The sequence below is a fragment of the Meriones unguiculatus genome, chromosome 7 (genome assembly GCF_030254825.1).
Source record: "Meriones unguiculatus strain TT.TT164.6M chromosome 7, Bangor_MerUng_6.1, whole genome shotgun sequence".
Taxonomy (NCBI): domain Eukaryota; kingdom Metazoa; phylum Chordata; class Mammalia; order Rodentia; family Muridae; genus Meriones; species Meriones unguiculatus.
The window spans coordinates 24352111-24372386 of record NC_083355.1 but is presented as its reverse complement, the minus strand read 5'-3'; the positions used below and the strand labels follow the sequence as shown (position 1 = coordinate 24372386).

Below are 20276 nucleotides of genomic sequence, written 5' to 3'. Positions count from 1 at the left end.
GAAAGGTGACCCCTCAAAAGAAAGAGCATGAAGACCAACCCCCCCCGACATACACACACTGATGGCTAATAATGATCATTTGTCCCCTCAGATGAAGACCGTGAACTCGAAGAGGATGCCCGTGGCAGTCATGGAGGTAAACGACACGGTTGCACAGCACTGGGCGGGGCAATGGAGCTTCCAGCTTGAGAAAGCGCTACTGTTCCTGGACTCTCTAGTGAATCGAGAGCCCCGGCACGTGACCCCCAAAAGCCCAAAATAGAGTGACCGGATAGAGAAGTGCCTTAACTTTAAAAGCAGGCACCCTGTCACGTTAATCGATGTCCTAGCACGGCCGAGATTTGTCTTCAGAAGGTGGGAAGCCGAAGCAGGTATTTATTTTTTTTTTTCCCTATCAGTGTTTCTTAAATCAGTGCAGTGAAAATAGAATTGCCTCATCTCTAAGAGATCGGAGGATTGAGAATGGGAAGAATGGAAATGTCTCCTCTCCGAGAGGCCTGGAGATTGCAAGTTGAGAGGGGAATGGAAATGTGTCAGATCTGAAAAGTGAACCCCGGGGTGAAGGATAGAACGACAGGGAGGAACGCTGACCTCTGATGGGCTGGTTTGATTCCAGGCACATTGGGAAATGAATATGTAACGGGTTTGTTGAATACGGAATTACATCCTGTGCATCCCAGACTGTTAGCGTGCTTCAGGCTCTTAGCCAGCCCATCCCTCCTAAGGCCCTGTACCCCTGGGAGTCTCCTTAAGAGGACCAAGGGCTTACTCCCTCTGCACGTTGCTTGGGCCACCTCAAGGACATTCATTCCATCAGCAGAGTCAGATTCTGGACTGATTTAGACAAGAGAATTTTTCCCCCTCTGTCTACGAAAATCTCCAGCTTAGGAGCATTTTCCCCATTTCCCTCCCTGCTCTCGGTTTCTCTGGCCCGTTTCTCAGCGTCCTCTCGCCTCTCTCCTTTGCTTCTGACTTTTCTTCTCACTTGTAGTCATTCACCAAAGCCTCTTTTCTGTTTTCAGTCTCTGCAGGAAATGAATGTGGGAGGGGAGAGCAGAGGAGGGGAAGGGCCAGAGATCAGAGGACAACTTCCGGTGTTGGTCTTGGTCTCTACCTTCTACTTTGGCACAGGCGGAGTGCCTCTGTTGTTTTGCCAGTGCAGTGGTTGCCTGGCCTGCTGGCCCACGACCTGCTACCAGGATTCTTTAGTCTCTCATCTTGCTATGGAAGAGCTGGGATTACACACGTAATCCCTTGCCTGTGTGTAACCTTGCCTGACTCCTAGATGGACTCTGATAATTAAAACCTAGTCTTCATGCTTGCTAAGTACTTTTTTCTCACTGAATCAGTCATATTCCCCTCCCCTGCAGGAAATGACTTCAAGGTTTAGTGAAGGGCTCTGGATTGCAAAGATCCGGCTTCTTCCTGAGAAGAAGGAAGACAGCCAGGGGCCTCAGAGGTCACAGTACCAAAACAGAAGGAAAAGCATGCCAGAGGCTTAAGTTTCAAGGGTGCTAGCGCCTGATGATTAGCACATGGAATTATGTCCTCCAAAACCTGATTTCTGAAGTTTTGGCTGTGCGCCTTGGCCTTTAACGGCTGAGCCAGCTCCCCAGCCCTGAAGCCTAATTTCTGCGGTTTTCTACTCGCCATACAAAATTCCAACAGAAAATCGGTTCTGACCAAGCATGTCCTCAAGAAGGCTTTTCTCAGCCAACTTCCATCACCAGCACAGGAAGAAACACCCTCAATACAGACACCTTGTTGATAACTGCAAGTTTCCTATGGCCAACGTTGTATGAAACTCCATTCAGGAAGTGACAGTCTCCTGGCAAAGTCTAGCATTCCCACCCAGGCTCCTCTCTCTCTCTCTCTCTCTCTCTCTCTCTCTCTCTCTCTCTCTCCTTCTATCTGGGAGGTGACTTATTTTTTAGCCATCCCAATAGCTATAATTCAAATAGAATGGTTTTTTATTTTCCTTTTGTTCCCTATACTTCCTGCCTCCCAAATAGGTGTCATTAACATGAGGCTAGCTCTAAATATGTTTCCATGGCTTGTGCTTCCCACCAGTTAAAATGATTGGTGACTTGGCGATTAAAAAGCAGGAGGACTTTCCGCTCTCCCTGCAGAATCTGAGGCAGGGATTTTTCTTATTTGTGTTTACTTATTTATTTATTGAATTTATATAGTGCCTCTTCTCCAGAGGAGCTGTAGATGCCGAAACACATATGTAACTTCCCAGTGCCACCTCACAACAGAATATAGAGATCTGGAGGGAGGGCCAGCAGCCCCAATTAAGGCCTTTAAAAGGCTGGGACAGAGTAAATTCTTAGAAGGGTCATACATGACCTGTGTATGTTCCCTTCTTCTCATTTCTCTCAGGTGGTATGTGTTTGGAAGGGAAAGCTTCTTTAAGCGAACTGGCCTGTCCCAGGTGTCTTTCCCCCTAAGGTGCTATGGCTGATGCATCCGGGGACTCCTCTCCTCTACCCCACAGACCCTGTCATTTGATGTTACATGTTCCTCTGATGGAACTGCTAACATTTTTCAAGCCCGGCTCCAGATCTTATCTGAAGAAAGAGGGAGGAAACAGAATTCAGTTTATCCTTATTGAGTGTTAATGACCCTGTAAGATGCAATTTCTTTTATTTTATTCTGTTACCTAGAAAATCTATCACAGCCTTGTAGTATTGATTGCTCAATCTATAAAGAGCTCGCTTTACAGCATGACTGTTAGTAACAGGGTTACTTTAATGAGTGACTCTTCAACACCTCAGATTTTCTCTAAATTCCAGCTTGGCGGTCCCATGGTGGAGCTAACACTGAAGGTCTTTAGTGGTGAGATCATATTTTCCTGCCTCGCTGTGAGAAACTTCTAGGTAGCCCAAAGCAAGACTCACTCTGGGCTGTTTGTGTAAAATTTTCCTTTGCCTGGGTGTGCCATGCTTGTGGAGACACAGGTCACCCTTAGACACATCAAATGTCTGGCCAAAGAAGGCCTTGGAATGGGGTTTTCTTCTCTCTGCCTCTGTCTCTCTGTCTCTGTCTCTCTGTATGGCTCTGTCTCTCTGTCACCGAGTGTGTCTCTGTATGTTTGTCTCTCTGTCGCTGTACCTCTGTGTCACTGTTTGTATCTATCTCTGTATGTTCTTGTTTGTCTGTCTCTGTTTCTCTTTGTGTGTTTCTGTCTGTTTCTCTGTCTCTGTGTCGTGTGTGTGTGTGTGTGTGTGTGTGTATGTCTGCCTCTCTGTCTCCAGAGACCAGGCAACCCAGGCATGGTCTTAGAAGCAACCAGTCATGTCAGAAGAACAGAAAAGTGGTCATTGTAGGCTTTCTCTCCTGGTGACCCTCTGAAGGCCCACTGTGGTGCCTACCCACAGAAAACTCCTGCACCACATAAAAGGGAGGACACAGGCTCCTGCAGCTCTTACCCTTGGTTTTTCCAGGAGCAACAATGAGCTGAGCATCACGTAGCTAACATTTTATCCCAATAAGACGGGAACAGATGAGGTGAGAATCAGGACCTGTGATCGCTCCCCATGTATAAATCATACTTAGCAAAATTAAGGGGCATAGTAATTCCATAACTCAAGATGAAATGGGCTTGAACGTAAGCAAATGGTGTTGAAAATGAGCAAAAAACTACCGTTCCTGCCCTGGTGCCACAGTGGGTGGTGCCTGGTGAGTTTCTTCATGCCTCTGAAACGGTTCCGGAAGTGGCAGTGGGCATCAGCTTTGAGCGTGCTCAACATGGCGGCCCTGCCTGGCTTGGCTCAGGCTAGAGCATTCCAAGCCACTGTTGACAGAGTTTTCGGTCCAGCTCTCACTGGGCCCTGCTCTGGTAGGTTTGTTTTCTGGGTTTTGTCTGCTGTCCCCAATTTAAAGGGCTGTGCCTAATGCCAGCCTCACTGACACAGCCCCTTTCCTCCTCAAGGAAATGGAAATAGCACCCTAAACTGCCTTGAGCCTCTTTTCCCTGGCCACAGCTTGAACTCTGGAGCTACCCAACATCCCCCAACATCAGCTAAACTCTCGGGAACCGTCATCCTCTGTAGAGGACAAGGAAAGCCAGATCAGTGTCCTGGCCCATTGGCTCTGTCACTAGTAAGGCCAGCCTGGACTTCATCATAGAAGAGATGCCTAGTGACGGGTCACAAAGAACCAGGTGTGCAATGACATTCGATTCCTCATGAGCACCTGGAAAAGAGAAGAACAATTCCCTGAGACACTTTGTTCGCTCGAATCTCAGCCTCCCTTGCGTGGGATCGGAAAGAATAAGAGACACTCCCCACCCCACCCCCATTTTATCTAGAAAAACTCCTTCCCAGCTTTGCTAGCAATTTAAATGCAGTGATCATAGCCATTAGCTTCCCTATCATTGTAATTGTTGTTAATTGTTATAACTGTTTTAGTTATTAGTGTTGTCATTATTGCTCTGGGTCCTCTGTCTGTTTTATGCTGAATATATTAGAGCTTTTGCTTTTGAATTACCAGGCTTTATTTAGTGCAGAGTTACGTGGTTTTGGAGAGACATTGAGAAATGCTGGCATTAAGCTTTATTCTTTTGTTTTTCATTCCAAATGGACAGACTGGAAAAAAAAATAATTAGATGGAATAATGTCCTCAAAATGAGAGTGAGGATGTTTTGAATTAATTAACTGGTCAGAAGATTGCATCATTTCTGACTTAGGCTGTTGCCAGTGTGGTGGAAACCTGACGGAGCCGAAATCCAGTCCACCGAGGCAAGCCCTGCTTTCAGGCTCCTAACTCCTTCCGCTGCCCCTATAGGAACCAGCATCTGCTCTCCTTCTCCTGTCTGGGGATGAGAAAAAAAAAAAAAAAAAAAAAAACCTGGCTTAGGGCACAGCTGAGCTCACCCTGCAGACTCACAGACCTTCGGGAACGAAATCTTGCTCAGCCTAACTACTTCCCAACTTCAAGGGCCTTCTGTGACACTCAGCGTGTCAGTGTAGGCAGCTGAACTTCAAAGAACCCTCCCCTGACTCCTCAGACTCCGCTAAGTTTCCTCTTCCACACAGCATCCTCGACCTCGCCGTGGTCCTGAATACTGGTGTGATGATTCTGGTCCACAGGGCCTCCCTGGCTTGAGGGTAGCCTTGAGAGCAGGGACTGTGTGTGCCCAGTGTGGAGCCCCCAGCGTCCAGCACAAGTCCCCGGTATTCAGCCAAGTGCTGTGCCCAGGCGTGACAGATACCGAGGGATGGATTCATGAAGTTGCCTGTACACGGACGTATGAATATGAATCATACGAGTTAAACAGGGGCCTTGCAATATGGAGTCCAACCTTATCTAGCTAAAGAATGACTCCCCGGTTGATCTCCTTAATAGTGAAATACCTCTGTCTAGATAGGAGGTGGAGTATGGTCCCTGTTTTAGCCATATCAGTCTGTTTAACTTTGTCTTTGTCGTGGGCCTTAATCCTTTTTTTTAAAATATTTTATTTAATTTTATTTTACATGCATTAGTGTGAAGGTGTCAGATCCCTTGGAATTTGTGTTCTAGACAGTTATGAGCTACCATGTTCATGTTGGAAATTGAACCCGAGTCCTTTGGAAGAGCAGACAGTGCTCTTAACCACTGAGCCGTCTCTCCATCCTTAATCTTGGGCAGGCTGTCTCCTGGGTCCCTGAACACCCAAGGCCTTTTTGTATTCTTTGTGACTTAGAAGGCTCACGTCTTCCCTCTATGGCCGACTGAACCTGTCTCCCTGTACCGTAGCTCCTTATGTTTCCAGACAGGGTCTCTCTCATTCTGTGTTGTCCAAGCTAGTCTTGAGCTCACCTTGAAGCCAAGATTAGCCCCAAACTCAGAGCAGTCCTCCTGCCTCAGCCTGCTGGTCACCGGGATTATGTGTGTGAGCCACTGTGCCTGGTTTGTGCTGTGCTTTTAGCTTAGGTCTTTCCCCGGGCTTTTTCCTCCGCCATTGTCAAGTCCTGGTAGGAATCTCGTAAGGTCCCATAGGAGCTGTCTCCTGCCCTAGCACACTGTGGGGAGCAGAGACTCAAAGGGACTATGCACTAGGCCAGGAAATGCCAACACAGCTCTGTCAGCCTTTCCTCCATTCATAAGTAGCTAGATTGGGTTTTTTAAAATCTGTTTTTATTTTTTAAAAAAAATATTTTAATGATTTTCCTCTGCCATCTACAAATCCACAAAGAATATTGATGTCAATTGGCTTCTCATTCCTAGACTTAGTCAAACTCTTGGGGTGATTTATAAACTCCCTTTACAACTGAGAATGGATAGCATATCCTCTGGGGAAACTGCCATCGCTTTTCAAGGTCGATATTTCTCTATCATTTCATGCACTGATGTCTCCAAAAAAATATATGCTTTCTCTTTTCAACTGTTAGCATTTTTCTCCCAGTGTATTTTTCTTCCCAACATATTCTTAAGTCGACGGCAGAAGGTTTCCTTGGCAGTTGTTTTGTTTGCTGCCCTCTATTGTCTGCTGCGGAGACAATTTTCTGTGCAAAGAGAACACGCCCCAGCCTCTGCTGTTGACATTTTTATTTCTGTTTGCAATCTGCTCCCAACCAAATGAGTCGGTCTGTCCTCTGCCTTTGTGTGCTTTAATACGCCTAATAAAGTCTTTTACAAAGACATACAGGGGATTTGTTCCACTGTGCCTCTGTTACTTGAATTATTCATACGTTAGGAACAAATTGGGGAGGGAGCAAGTATGGCCAGGTCCTATGTGCCCCACTGACCGCTTGCTCCCCATCTGTTCCCATCATGAGCATCCTTAGAACCATGGTGAGAGGGTCCAGACAAGCTCAGACAAGGTAGGCATCACGAGACAGAATCCCCAGAAATCACACACATTTCTCGTTTTGATTGTCAAGACAAGAGTGTCACAGTGAAAGCCAGGCTGGCTTGGAATTCACAACCGTCCTGCATCAACCTCCCAAGTGCTGGGGTTACAGACCTGTACCAGCCAAAAAGAAAAAAAAAATCACTTAGATGTTTAACTATATCACAGGACTCCTGAATCCCATCAATCAAATTTCACCTTTGGCAGGTGCTTGGCTCACAGCTCTCAAATGGGCCATTCTAAGAAACAGGGAGTATCCCTGGTCCAGTGGACATTAGCTCTCCTGCCACTCAAGTCCCCAGATGTTCTCCCACTGTAAGCTAGTGTTTAACCTTTCCGGGTAGAAAAGGATCAATAGGAATTCGTCACTGTTAAGAATCGATGGCTGTCCTGTGGCATCATTGCCATCCAGTCTGGCTGAGAAGCCCAGTAAATCTCGGCAGTGCTTTCTAAGGCTTAGTTTGGTGTCTTCAGTTGCTTTCATTTTTAATGCAGATCACTTTGGTTTCTGCTCCCCGGGGGGGCTTGCAGATAAATCTTGGCAGACATGTTCAAGGTCTACAAATGAGATGCTGGAAAAGGGCCAGGCCACCCAGAATTTAGTTGTAATGGATGAGACACCCCCATGGCTCCACTTAAAGACTGGGCTATCCATTTCAGCATTTATTGGTGACTACCTCATGAGGTACCTGGGTGGGAAGCGCCTGGGATGGCGCCCCCGTGTAACAGGGGGCCAAAATGGGAGGCGTGACACAGGAGCATGCTGGCTGATCCACCGTCTCTCGAAGGAGGATCTGTTTCTTCAGCTGCATAAAAAAGTGATACGCTCGGGTGTTTAGATGCCCTGGATCAAGAAAGTCTAGTGGGAAACATCTTCGTGCTGCTTGTTTGCAAACCAACTGAGAAATTATGTGCCTGATTTTCTTCTATTAATAAATACATCCATTATCATATTGTTTGAGTAGAATTCCTACTAGGGGTGATCTGTAAATATTTCATGTGAGTTAATGATCTCCTCCTCCCATAGTCCTTTGCTCATATTGAGTGTTTGTCATCTGGGGCCCCCTGAATCCTAAGCTTCCTAGAGGCTGTATCAGAACCCTGGTTTCCATTTGCAGCCAAACTGACTCATTTTATCTTTGCTCTCTTCTCTCTAATCAGTGGGCTATGCCAATTATTACCAGGGCCTATGGGATTGCCATGGTGACCAGCCAGATGAACTGTCCTTCCAACGGGGTGACCTCATCCGCATTCTGAGCAAGGTAAAGATGTGGAGCATAGGCCTTGGGTCCAAAGTCTATGTTTTTGCTCCTGTTTGTGTAGCGACCATAACCAGAAGAATCCTGTGTTGTAACATCTCTCTCTGTGAGGCTCTCCTTACACACAGACGAAAATCTCCTTTAATCCATAATTGTTCAGGAAATCTTTTAACTAGAAGTTCAGGCCCAGGAACCACTTTTTTTTTCACATTTAAAAAATACCCTAAAGCAAATGTGAACGTACATATATTTAATGAAGTAGCTTCACTGCTAAAATTATGCCAATCAAAAGTCAATGTTTTCCGAGAACTTATGGCACATTAAAGGTCATGCTGTGTACATAATTTATTACCATATAGTACTATTGAAAACATTCTGACTAAGTAAACTAGATTTTTATTTCATTTACTGATAAATGAGATGATAATATAATTACCTGTGGGAGGAGGAGTCAGAACCAGTTAGCTCAGTTGGTCTGAGCTGCTGCCGATAAGACCGACCTGCTACATCCAATCCCACACAGCCCAGCTAACTGTATTCTCTTCCTCAGGCATAAGTTAACCCCTAGGCTCAGCTAACACATACTATTGTTGAGCATAAAGCAACAGAGGTTTGTTTGTTTGTTTGTTTGTTTGTTTGTTTTTAGGGATGGGTTATTGCCTGTCTATCATAATTAAAAGAATTTTCTAAAGTTGTAGGCTACCATTTGAGGGAATAACTGATCATCATCCTTGTAAAACAAACAAGCAAAGACCACATGTACTATACAGCCAGACCAAGACAACATCCTAAGAGGATTTGTCATAGAGGCCCTTGAATATCTACAAACATGGTTTGAAACAGGCATAATTTGCCCTTTAATTCCTCCATGGAGGAAAAGGGAAAATGCACTGTGTTATTTTAATGCCACATTTGCTGTAACTCTTTATTCTGGGACTGGTCTGCTTGTGTTGAAAGAGGCTGTGAGCTTATCTGGGCAAGGTGGCGCATGCATGTAATCCGAGCGCTCGGGGAGGCAGAGGCAGGCAGATCTCTGTGACTTCTAGGCCAGCCTGGTCTACAGAGTGAGTCCAGGACCGTCAAGGCTACACATAGAAATCCTGTCTCGAAAAACCAAAGGGAGAGAGAAAGAAGATAGAAAAAAAATGTGCTGTGGGCTCCTTTACAACAGACCAAGGGGCAGGCGAAAAGTCTCAGTGGGTAAAGGCACTTGCTGCCAAGACGAAAGACCTGAGTTTCACCGTGTCCCAGAGACACGGTGAAAGGAGAGAAATGACCCCTGAAAGTTATCCTCTGGCCTCCACAGGTGCACTGCAACACACACACACACACACACACACACACACACACACACAATCAATAAATGAATGAATGAATACATAAATAAGTAAAATATAATTTAAAAAGAAATAGACCAAGTCTGACTCCTGGTGTCTTCCCTCGGTTCTAGTGAACCAGGCTCCTTTAAAGGAAAACTAAACTCAGACCTAGCTGTTTGCAGGAAGGGAAGAGCTTTGCAGGCCCCGCTGGGTGAAAATCACAGTGTTGTAGTGATTTCTCCTGCAACTCCGACTCAGCATCACCCTGCCGCAATTGCGGTGCAGCTCCAATACACCGAGAATAAATTGGAAGCAAAGAAGGGAGTGGACATTGGCCTGATTGGTATTTCAAATGCCCGAAAGCAAGGTTTGCCGTGTAATAGAATTTGTGTACATTACCGTGCTGGCATTACGGGGTAATCGAGTTATCCACTCAGGTGTGACCAGGCCTCTGTTTGCCCAGAGCCTGCAGGTGAACAAATTAACTGTTTACATTGTCTAGAGGTGCCTGCAGCAGGAGGGGGGAGCGCCGAGCCAGACTGGCGGCTGGCCTTCTCTCTCCGTCATGATTATTATGTTTGTTTTACATGTCTTTTGCCTTTGTTAATGGCTTCTCACTGGGGGTCCCCTCCCTCCAGTTAGATCTAAGGGGCTGTGCAGTGACCTGTCCCGCGGTATAGAGTGGTGTGTGGTTACCATGGCTGTGGTATTTCTGTGAGACGCCTAAGAACGCTAGACTGGTCTTTTGAAATCAACTTCTGTTCCCTCCTCCATGACTACATGCTAATGCATCAGAGTTTAATTTCAGCGAAAATGCCTCGCCGCCTTAATTCTATCAGCTTCTTTCTCCACTGTTCCGGAAGGTTCTAAGTCCATTAGCGTTTCTGGCCCCTAAGCTGTACTGGGTGCCTCCCTGCCTCATGTTGCTAATCCCTGCAAATCAGAGGAGGAAATGAGAAGGCAGCAGTTCAAAGGTCGTTCCCTCACAAAGCTTCATTCCGGTTAACGTCGGCTTAGGAAACATCTGGGATTGGATTCACCTTGATTCTATTACCTAACTCAATCAGAGCCCCTTGGACAGGAAGGAAAGACCTCCCATCCTATCTGCTTGGCTCTAAAAAGCACAAAAGAACCGAGTCATACAGATAGAAGAGGAGAGTCCGATACCGCCTAGAAGCTCAGCCATTCCTTGCTCTCTAGAGCCGTCTCTCATATCCATCCTGCTGCAAAGTGACCCAAACTGAATTTGGTCCAAGAAAATGGTGTCTGGAGTACTCCATACTTCTCCCCTCCACAGGCCAGTAGCACCTTTGCTGAGCAAGAAAGGCCTCAGTCTAGCAACCTGCAGAGGTCTCTTTCCCTGTGAAATGTATGACGCAGTCATAGGGCTCAGCTCACCTGGACTTGTTTCCTCACCTGTAAAACGAGGGAACTGTTTCTTCCACCCCCCATATTCCCATGCTAAGCACGGTGGAAATGATGTTGCAAAGCCGCTCAAGAAATCCCACACGGAACTCTGTCCTAGCTTCAATTGCTTGCTCCATTTAAAGAGCAAACATTCCGACTGTTTTTGTCTTCACCCCCTTAGGTACACCTGGTTTACTCTTCTCTAAGCAAAACTTATGGTGCTAAGGATCAAATCCAGGCCTTATGCACGATAGGCCCCGGATATTCTACTACCAAGCTAAACCCATAGCCCTTTAGAAACACCGTGCCAGACCAAATGACACACTCACTTCATCCCAGCACACGGGAGGCCTGGGCATGCTGATCTCTGTGAGTTTGAGGCTATCCTGGTCTGCATGTCAAGTTCCAGAACAGCCAGGGCTACGTAATAAAGAGACCCTGACTCGGAAAATATGTGGAGGTGGCGGGGGATGTGGGAGAAAGAATAAAAAGGCTGTGAGAAGGAGATGCAAGGCAGGAGCATGGGATGAGCAGATGGGAAGGGAAAAGATGTCAGCTTTTAGCCCTGGGCTCCTGATGCTCCTTGCTGGGTTTTGGAGATGTTTGTTTGTTTGTTTGTTTGTTTGTTTGAACATGCATTGGTATGTTGCCTGTACTTAAGTCTGTGTCCTCAGAGGCCAGAAGAGGGCTTTGGGCCCCCTGGATATGGAGTTACAGATGGTTGTGAGTTCCGTTCAGTTGCTGGGAACTTAAAATGGATCCTCTAGAATGTCAACTGGCACTCTTAACCACCGACCCGTCGCTCCTGGCATACGATGCCTTTAAAATGCATGGTTAGATATAGAGATATAGGCATTATAGATAGAGATAGGATTGTGTTCAATAGTTTTGGTTAACAAGTCGTGTAACCTGGAGAAAAGTCACTTAAACTTTCTAGGTTCTAATGTCCTTCTCTTGTACAAAGTAGGATAGTTTCTGTTCATAGGGTTGTGGTCAGAGAGCTGAGGTGAAGGCATAGGTAGCCCGGTAACTAATGACAACGGTTCTTCTCTCTCACCCACTAACACGACACTAACACTACCCTTTGGTTGGGCATCTACACTGATTTCAATATATTACTGACACAACAGAGCAAAATGAGGGCCGGCAGGATGGCACGGCGGGTAAAGATGCTTGCCACCAGCCCTGCCCTTTGAGTTCCATCCCTGGGACCCACAGAGCAGAAAGAACCAACTCCAGACGCTGTCCTCCGAGTGCCACAGGCTCTCACATTGGCATGTACAGAAACACTTTACACACATACACAGACACACACATAAATAAATTTACATCCTTTTTTTTTATGAGAAAAGTGGTTCATGTGCCAATAATTCCTCAGAAGCTTCATGGGTTGAAGCACAAAGTTCTCTCGCTGGAGTAAGAACACTCACTCCCCAGTGAAGGGGCCTACATGGAAATCCACCATGTCTTCCGTGGTCTAGAAACCTCGTCACTGACACCAGAGTCTCCAAACTTCTCCCTCCCGGAAGAGGCCAGAGCCCTGTACCCCATCTCGCAAAGCAGTAACAAGGACACAAGTCAGCAGAGAGCCCTCCTGCTGACCGCCCCTCAGCGCATCCAAACATTCTTTCCAAGGCCCCACGCAGCTTCATGCCCACTTAACTCACTGACTTCCAATTTGGGTCTTAAAATATATTAGAGGAACATTTTAATAACGAAGCGGATGCGAACATCCAGCGGATGCTCCCGAGCTCCTTTTCGGGGAGGGGGGAAGGGAGGAGGTCCCAGATATTCCTGGTAAGGGCCTCCCTCCCCTCCCCCAAACAGGAGCCGGGGACACAGCTCAAGCCACAGCAGGTGTTCAGCGCTCTTCAGTGGCTCCAGATTGCAGCGGTGGTGCAGGCCTCCTCATACGTAACGGATCACTCCTGAGAGCCTGCCTCTCGTAAATTACTTCCCGCGATGCCAGCGACCACCGCAGAATTCCAGTTTGAATAGACCGAGGGAGAAGGTGTTGGAGAGGCCTGTTCACTCAGCTGCATTTTAATTTCCTTTTCAATCTTGTCCCAATTAATTTCACAGAATTAATCTCACAGAAGCAAACTCCGGCAGCACCGAGGCTGTGGTTTTCAGTGTGGCGGTCGCTCTGCCTGAACGTGAAATAGGAGCTAATATAAAAATCCATCTGCTGTGTTTGAAATACACAGCGGCCACTGCTCGGTCCTGTCTGACATTCCAAGCGGCAACAGCGGGAGGGGGAGGGGGAGAGTGACTTGGGGGTGAGCGGCCGTCAGTCCCTGGCAGGGGTTCAACAACAGGTGTAGTCCGAAAATCCATTCTGTCTGAACACCGTGCACGACCGGGCAGGCGCTGATGCACCCTCAGACACTGTGCCCTGGCCTAGCAGCTCCTATCGGAGGACTGGAAGGCCCCTTCTGGGGACCAGCACCACTGCTGCTTATCGGTGGGAAAAGGAGAAGCGAGACGCCTCTTTTGCTATAGGAGAGGTCACGAGTCCCCTCTCAGAGAAGTAACCTGCCTCCCAGCCAGCGAGTTCTCCCCCTCAGAAAACATTCCTCCTGAATAACAGAGGTGGTTCTTCTGCCGTCTGAGAGACCGCGTAACCGAACGGCCATTGAGAAGTGGGACCACACGCCCCCGAGGCAGAAGCAGGCAGGTCTCTGTGGGGTCTGAAGCAGCCTGGTATACATAACAAGTTCTAGGCCAGCAAAGGGCACATATTGAGACTGTCACAAAAAGAGAGGGGCGGGGGGAGAAACTCCGTTAACCGAAAAGAACAACCCACCCCTCGACCCATGAGTAGGTAAACTGAGCCAGGAAGGGCTTGGCTTGTGTCCGTCGCCAATGGGTATTAGATGTCTCTAAGGCCTCATCCAGCGTCTTATTTCCTTGGAAGTCAACACCGGAGCAACAAGTTGGGTTTCCTTGAGATTGATACTTACAGGATGGGTCTCTTCACGGCTCCAACATGCCAGTCTTTGGACTGACTTCTTGGCTTGGTGGAAACAGCTCGGGCTTGGAGTGCGTGATGTGGGTAGGTGAATGAGGAATAAACGTTCATATGAGTGAGGATTCATTTTGTCACCTGGGAGGGAACAGCTGTTTCTGGCTCCAGACGCCTGAAGGCAGCAGGGCCTGGCCTGGCCCTCCTGGGCTGTGTTAACATAATGCCTGCTGTAATGGGATTTTTTAAAAACCCACAGTTTGTTTTTTGGGTTTGGTTTTGTTTTGTTTTGTTTTGTCTTCCCTTACATCCTCAAAGGATTATTTAAGAACATAGACCTCTCTCTTCTCTCGAGTCCTTCGTTCCTCTCAAAAAGATCTGCATGTTTAAAAGAGAGAGAGAGAGGAGAGAGAACGCAGTGGTGCTTCCTCTTTTAGGTGTGCTTAGTTTAACGTGACAACAATGCTCGTAAAAACCAGTAAGTTGATCCCTTCAGTTGCTTTAAGTGGAGGCTTTTTTATTTATTTATTTATCCTTAATTTCAGGGCTCTGAGGGAAAGGAGGTGTTTGGTGACATCTAGTGTCCATTTAAGACCTCCTCAGGCATCATGCCCCTCTGCCTGACTGGGTGGGGGATGTGCCGAGGTTATTTGGGAGGTAATTGGGGAGCGGTCGGTGGGGGGAAATACAGGCCCGAGGCGCAGACTGCCCAAACAGTTCGAGGAAACTGATCAATGCCTGTCAAAGAACCATTATTCACCTCTGACCTAACCGAAAGGGGTAGGCAGGGGTAGGCCGTCGGAAAATCTCTCCCCCTTATTTATGGTGGTGTGGCAGAAGCCCAGAAGGTGTCCCCCCAACACCCCATTCCATGTTAACAAGCAGGTCAGCCCTGAGCTGGGGCGACGAAGATGATGATGGTGGTGGTACTTTCTCTCATTAATAACCCCTATGGGAGGCTGGGGTTGGGAGGATGCGAATGGGCTCCGGGGTCAGCTGGAAGGCAACGGTCACACACCGGTCAAATTCAGTGGAGGCCATTCCTTTCCCCCAGACAGGAACCAATCGTGTAGAACAAACCCTTGGCAGCCTCATTCCTTCCAGGTAATTTTTATAAATGAGGGGATACCCATTCCGAGGGAGGACAAAAGGGAGAGGGTGTTTGTGCGTGTGCATGTGCATGCCACACGAGCCTGCCAGCAAGGGGCCCAACCGCAAGGCAACCCTGTTCCATTGAATCCTGGCTCTTTTTTTTATAAAAAACCCTTTAAAAAAGGTGGGGCGGGGAGAACACAACCGAATTTTTCTCTTTAATCTCCTTATTGCTAAACTGTTGTCCAGGCAGGGTCTTTCACTTTCAAAACACACACACACACACACACACACACACACACACATCACTCAGGTGGAAAATCCTACACCAGATGTTTACAAAGAACCACATAAGCCACGGCAGGGTTAGGTTAATACTCGGAATCGCCCAATGCTTTACAAACTCCAGCGTGGAAAAAAAAAAAAAAAAAACCAGCCATTTATTTTGCGGTGAATTTATAACAAATGCTGTTAAAGGCTTCGTCTTTTGACAGAGGTAATAATAAATTCACCGTTAAAGACGGTAGTTTAATCCCTTACACCTCCAATACTGCACAGAATAAACCATATTCATCACTGAGTAATTTTTTACCACATAAATCCTTAAAACTAACCGGTGAAGGCTGTTGAGACTGAAATATTGTGAATTTATTAGATATGCCCATGTAGTATTGGATTCAGAGGTTTCCATTTGAATATATTACAGGGGAAATTTGTGTCTTTAACTGTGACATTCCTTCCATTTCCCGCCGCCAGTGCTAGAACAAGCAGCTCCTCCAGAGTCGGCGACACGTCTATCAGACAGAGATTTAGTGGTCGGCCCCTCGCTAATCTGCCAGAGAGGTTGCATGACATTTCAGTGATGTACCCTGTTTAAAAGGAGTCGCAAAAGCTTTGTTTCCGTGTAATTATGTTCTCAGAAGGAACTCAGCCTCCCTCAACCTCTCCTGCCAGGCTTTCTTGATATCATAGGGCTGCAGCGTGCCAACCAAACTCGAAAAATACTGAAGCACATTATGACCTCATTACAAACATCCGGAGCAGTCATTTCTGTCGAAGGTGGAGGATTCATTATGGGGGGTTTGGCGCAACTGATGAGAACACGGAAAGTGAGAAGTTGCTGACATCCATAGACATATGATATTTAATGCTAATTTAAAAAGCATATTGATTCTCCATCCAGAAATAATAGACAATGTCTTCGCAAAATTTGCCATTTCAATTTTTTTTCATGTGACAGGACGTATTAAAGACAATTAAATCCTCAGATTTGAAAAAAAAAATCCATTTGCCCTATTATATTAATTTTGAGTGAAACTCTAAACTGAAAAATGAGAAAATTCCAAAGTTTTGTCATGGTTTACCAATTAAGTCGCATTTAAACCATAACCAATCGGTGATATAAAATTATATCTCCAGTTCATTCATTTAGGGGGTGGTAATATAGTTAAACTGAAAAAGACCTTTTCTTCTTCTTCTTCTTCTTCTTCTTCTTCTTCTTCTTCTTCTTCTTCTTCTTCTTCTTCTTCTGAGATGTACACCATTCTTGGTTTGGTTTTTGTTTGTTTGTTTGTTTGTTTAGCACAAAGGCACAGGATTTTCTCTGTCCTTATGAATGAATACACTGTGATTAGGAGGAGTTCCAAATCCAGAAACTTCCACAGAGCTTTAATGAACTTTATGATTTCTTCTTCAAGGAAAATGAAACCAAATAGGTTCCTAACGGCCCAACAAAGGGAGAAGAGTCGACTGGCAGTTCAAGACTGCAGCCCATCGGGATAATTGTTAAAAGACAGAACTCGGCTGCAGAGATAAGCGTAATGCCGCAATTAATATTCAGCGTTTCACATTCTAGTCGAGAGGATGTGTTTTTCTTTGTGATGTAGCTCATAAGCCGAGAGGGTCAGGAGCCAGGTTTGCTTTTTGTTTTTTGTTTTTTGTTTTCCGTGCATGAGGATTAAGGAGAAAAAACAACAACAACAACCACATTCCTCCCCATCTGTAAATGAATGAACATCTTGATTTTATAGCTATTTGCTTTGTAAAATTGAGGACTGAAACAAAAATTACCGGATGCCTAAGTAACACTTTAATTCGGGATTCATTTACGCCGTAGCTATGTGGTTGTCACAAGCCATAACGCAGTATTTAATTAAAATAACAGAAGTGCATCTAGATATGTCCTGGAGTAACTGTCACCGAGTTATAGTCTGTGCCATCAGTATTTTATTTATGAAATGGCAGATTCTAAGGTGCAGTGAGGCTGAGACAAGAGCAAAAACATTTTAAACCTTTTTAGAAAGGTTCCCTCTTTTTTTTTTTTCCGGCTGCTGCATCTTTAATTTTTTTTTTTTCTTCTGTGGGGTGGGGTGGGATGGCGGTTGTGGGGTTGTTTTGCTGTGTGTAAAGACCTCTCTTTCTAACTCTTGCTTTTCATCTATTGACCTCTCAAGTCTTCTGGCTGCGAGATCTGTTGTCGAAGAAAAGCTTGTGAGGTTCTCGGGGACCACAGCAAGTGTGGTGCATCTTAGGCAGAACCTGGACGCAGATTATAGGAGAGTAGGCGCTGGGAGCCGGTTCCCACCGTCCTCCTTACCCCTCTTCCATCCATAAATACCCACTGGAGTTTAGGTGCTTGCCTGCTCCGTCTTCGTGGATGTTCACTGCAGACGCCTCTCCTTTTCATAAACACCTCGCATCTGTCTTGCACGCACCCACCATCTATCTCCTCGTTCACACCGGCTGTCCCATCCACCTCCTTGTCTGCAGAATTATGTGCGGCAAGGTCCCGATTTATAGGAAATAAATAATGAAAATGGAAGGGCCTGGGAAAGATAATCGAAACATTCAAATTGTTATTCTTCACTGTACTTTATACAAACAGAGCATCTGTAAACACCTGGAGAAGGTGCTGGCTGGTCCCTAAAAAGCAATGAGTCCAGGATATTCTGACCAAGTAGGTCTCTGTGTGCGCTGCCTGTCTCTGCTCCAACTCTCCTGCTCTCTGAGGCTCCGCCATCTGACCTTTTTAAAATGGTAATTCATAGCACATTATTGTTGTCTCTCTCTCTCTCTGGCTCTTATTTATTCTGCTTATAATGGCGTGTTTGTCACCACTTACGCTCTGTATGATAATCCTAAGGGCTGTAACACAGAAACTATCATGGCGGTCACCTTCTTAAAGAAAAAAAGAAAGTCCTCCTTGTGGTTGTAGTAGGAAGATATTCTGATAATGGTACTACAGCCCAGTCCTACAGCTAGAGTTTCCTGGAAGGAGGATTTCTTCTACACTTGTAATTATTTTAGCCCCTTTCACAGGTCACATAAAAAGTTAATTTCAATCGCTGCTAATTTCCGTCCAACAAGAGCACGGTACTTTAAACCACCCAAAATAATTGGATTCAAAACAAATTTAGGAAATTGAGTGTGTTAGAAAGCAAATAAAAATATCCTTTTGGTAGGGAGGAGGGGGAAAGTAGTAAAAATGGCCTTTTTTTTTCCCCACTCTCTCCCTTCTTTCCCCTTCACAACTTTGCCATTAAAGTTGCACCTACAGCTACAAGTTTGTCCGTGAAAAATGGTCATTTTGTTTCTCTGCTCAAAGAATGTTATTAAAATGCTAATTTAAAAGAAAAAGGAGTTAAATATCTAGCGATGGTGCATTCTAATTGCAGCCATAATGAGCTCTCTAAATGTGCTTGCCCCTGACACACACAGAGCATAAACGGCAGTAAACAGATCATTAGTACCCGCGTTCATTTATTCTGGCGACCTTACCATGACCCCACCGAGGGTAGGGTGAAAAGCAGGTGGATCTGGCTGTGACACCCCCTAGAGGGATCCAGGAAATGAAGCTATAAGCTGTTGTCATGGAAACGCCTATGTGTGCAGATGATGTAACACAGCGACAGGCTGAAGGGTCCCGCAACTGGGACGTTCGCCTTTCCCTCGCCGGAATGATCTTGAGGATTAAATTATTCATTTCTTTAATTCACAAAGCAAAAGGAATCCTAATTTTCACGGTGATGTGCGACTCTCTCCCATTCGTCTGGGGTCTAAAACACAGTGACTTGTCCCCTCTTTTCTCCGAAACCCACTCCAGCTTCCCAAACATTCTAGCCCCAAAGAGCTGAATCTGGCGAAAAGAAGGTGTGGAAATGCACCCGTCAGCCAGCACTCAACATCTGCTCTTACAGGAGAGGAAAACCTCGGGGTTTATGCCCAAATTAAAATTCTAAAGTGTCCTTTCCTGATGAGGGCATCAGCAAGTCAGTGTATCGACGCTTTGTTTGTGGCAGAGAACTACCAAGCCCAGACCGGATGCCATGAGCGTGGAGAGCCACAGCCCCTAATGAGTACCCTAGCAAGGTGCAAGAGAGAGAGAGAATCGGGAAGAGGAGAGCAGCTGCTCACCCCTCCGACGCCCAATTGAGAGAATGGAGATTAATAAATATAATTCTTTGGAGAACGATTCCACTCTAACCTACCCTGTTTTGCACCAAACAACCTCAATAACCTTACGGCAACAATGGAATAACTTTTCCTCTTTTTTTTTTTTTTTTCATTTTTTTTTTTAAAGGAAGCAGAAAAGGCGATCTCTGGAAATTATTTTAAAATAAAAAATCTCCCAACCCGCGCCTCCTCCCCGGCGCACACCCCCCCCCCCTCATTGCACTTTAGATGAACCTGTGATATTGTAGCAATGGCCCTTGAAGTGCAGTGGGGAGGTGATTTAGGAGAATATTAAAGGCAATGGTGGAGATTCAAGGCGCCTCTCTCAGGGAGATCTGGAGAAATACGCAGCACAGATGGGCCGAGCAGATTAAACATTTCCGTCACATTGTTTCCAAATTGTGTTGCGGTGCCTGAGGCTGGTACTGCGGTCAGAGCAAAACAGAGTGGCGGAGGTGGGAGCGCGCGCAGTTTATGGAATACATATTAATATGCCGGTCTCACATGGTCTCACAATTCCATCAGCTCTGAGCTGCTGCTGCCTGTATTGTTCCCGAGCTCTGCGCTCGCTCGCTCGCTTGCTCGCTCGGCACCTTCTTCCCTCCCATCTGTAAATGTTTACCTTGCCTTTCTCCTTTCTTCTGTGGGCGAAGTTGGAGTTGTCTGCTACCTTCCTGTCTCTCTTTGCAAACCTGCTTCACTTCCCTGCCCCCCCCCACCCCCTGCCCACCTACCCTTACGATTTTTCTGCCGCCTGTGCTTGCACGCACATGTTTCTGTCACCAACAGCAGCTGGTGTGCACAGACCCTGGGCACACTGCCCTGGCCTTCCTTGACTCCACAGTCATGACACTCACACCCTCTCCAGGACGTGAGCTTGCCCTCACTCAAGTGCTCCTAGGCCCTCCACGGGGGTGGCAGGGTCTCCTCGGAGCACCTGGTTCTTC

General features: G+C 46.3%; 1 protein-coding gene across 2 annotated transcripts in view; it reads left to right on the top strand.

The window, feature by feature from the left end:
* Positions 1 to 20276, top strand: part of Skap1 (src kinase associated phosphoprotein 1) — a 282046-nt gene that overhangs the window by 247304 nt on the left and 14466 nt on the right. For both annotated transcript variants that reach the window (XM_060386869.1, XM_021642009.2), the window contains 2 exons: positions 92 to 136; positions 7997 to 8097. In XM_060386869.1, the coding sequence (XP_060242852.1) occupies positions 92 to 136; positions 7997 to 8097 (146 nt within the window). The remainder of the gene's footprint in view (positions 1 to 91; positions 137 to 7996; positions 8098 to 20276) is intronic.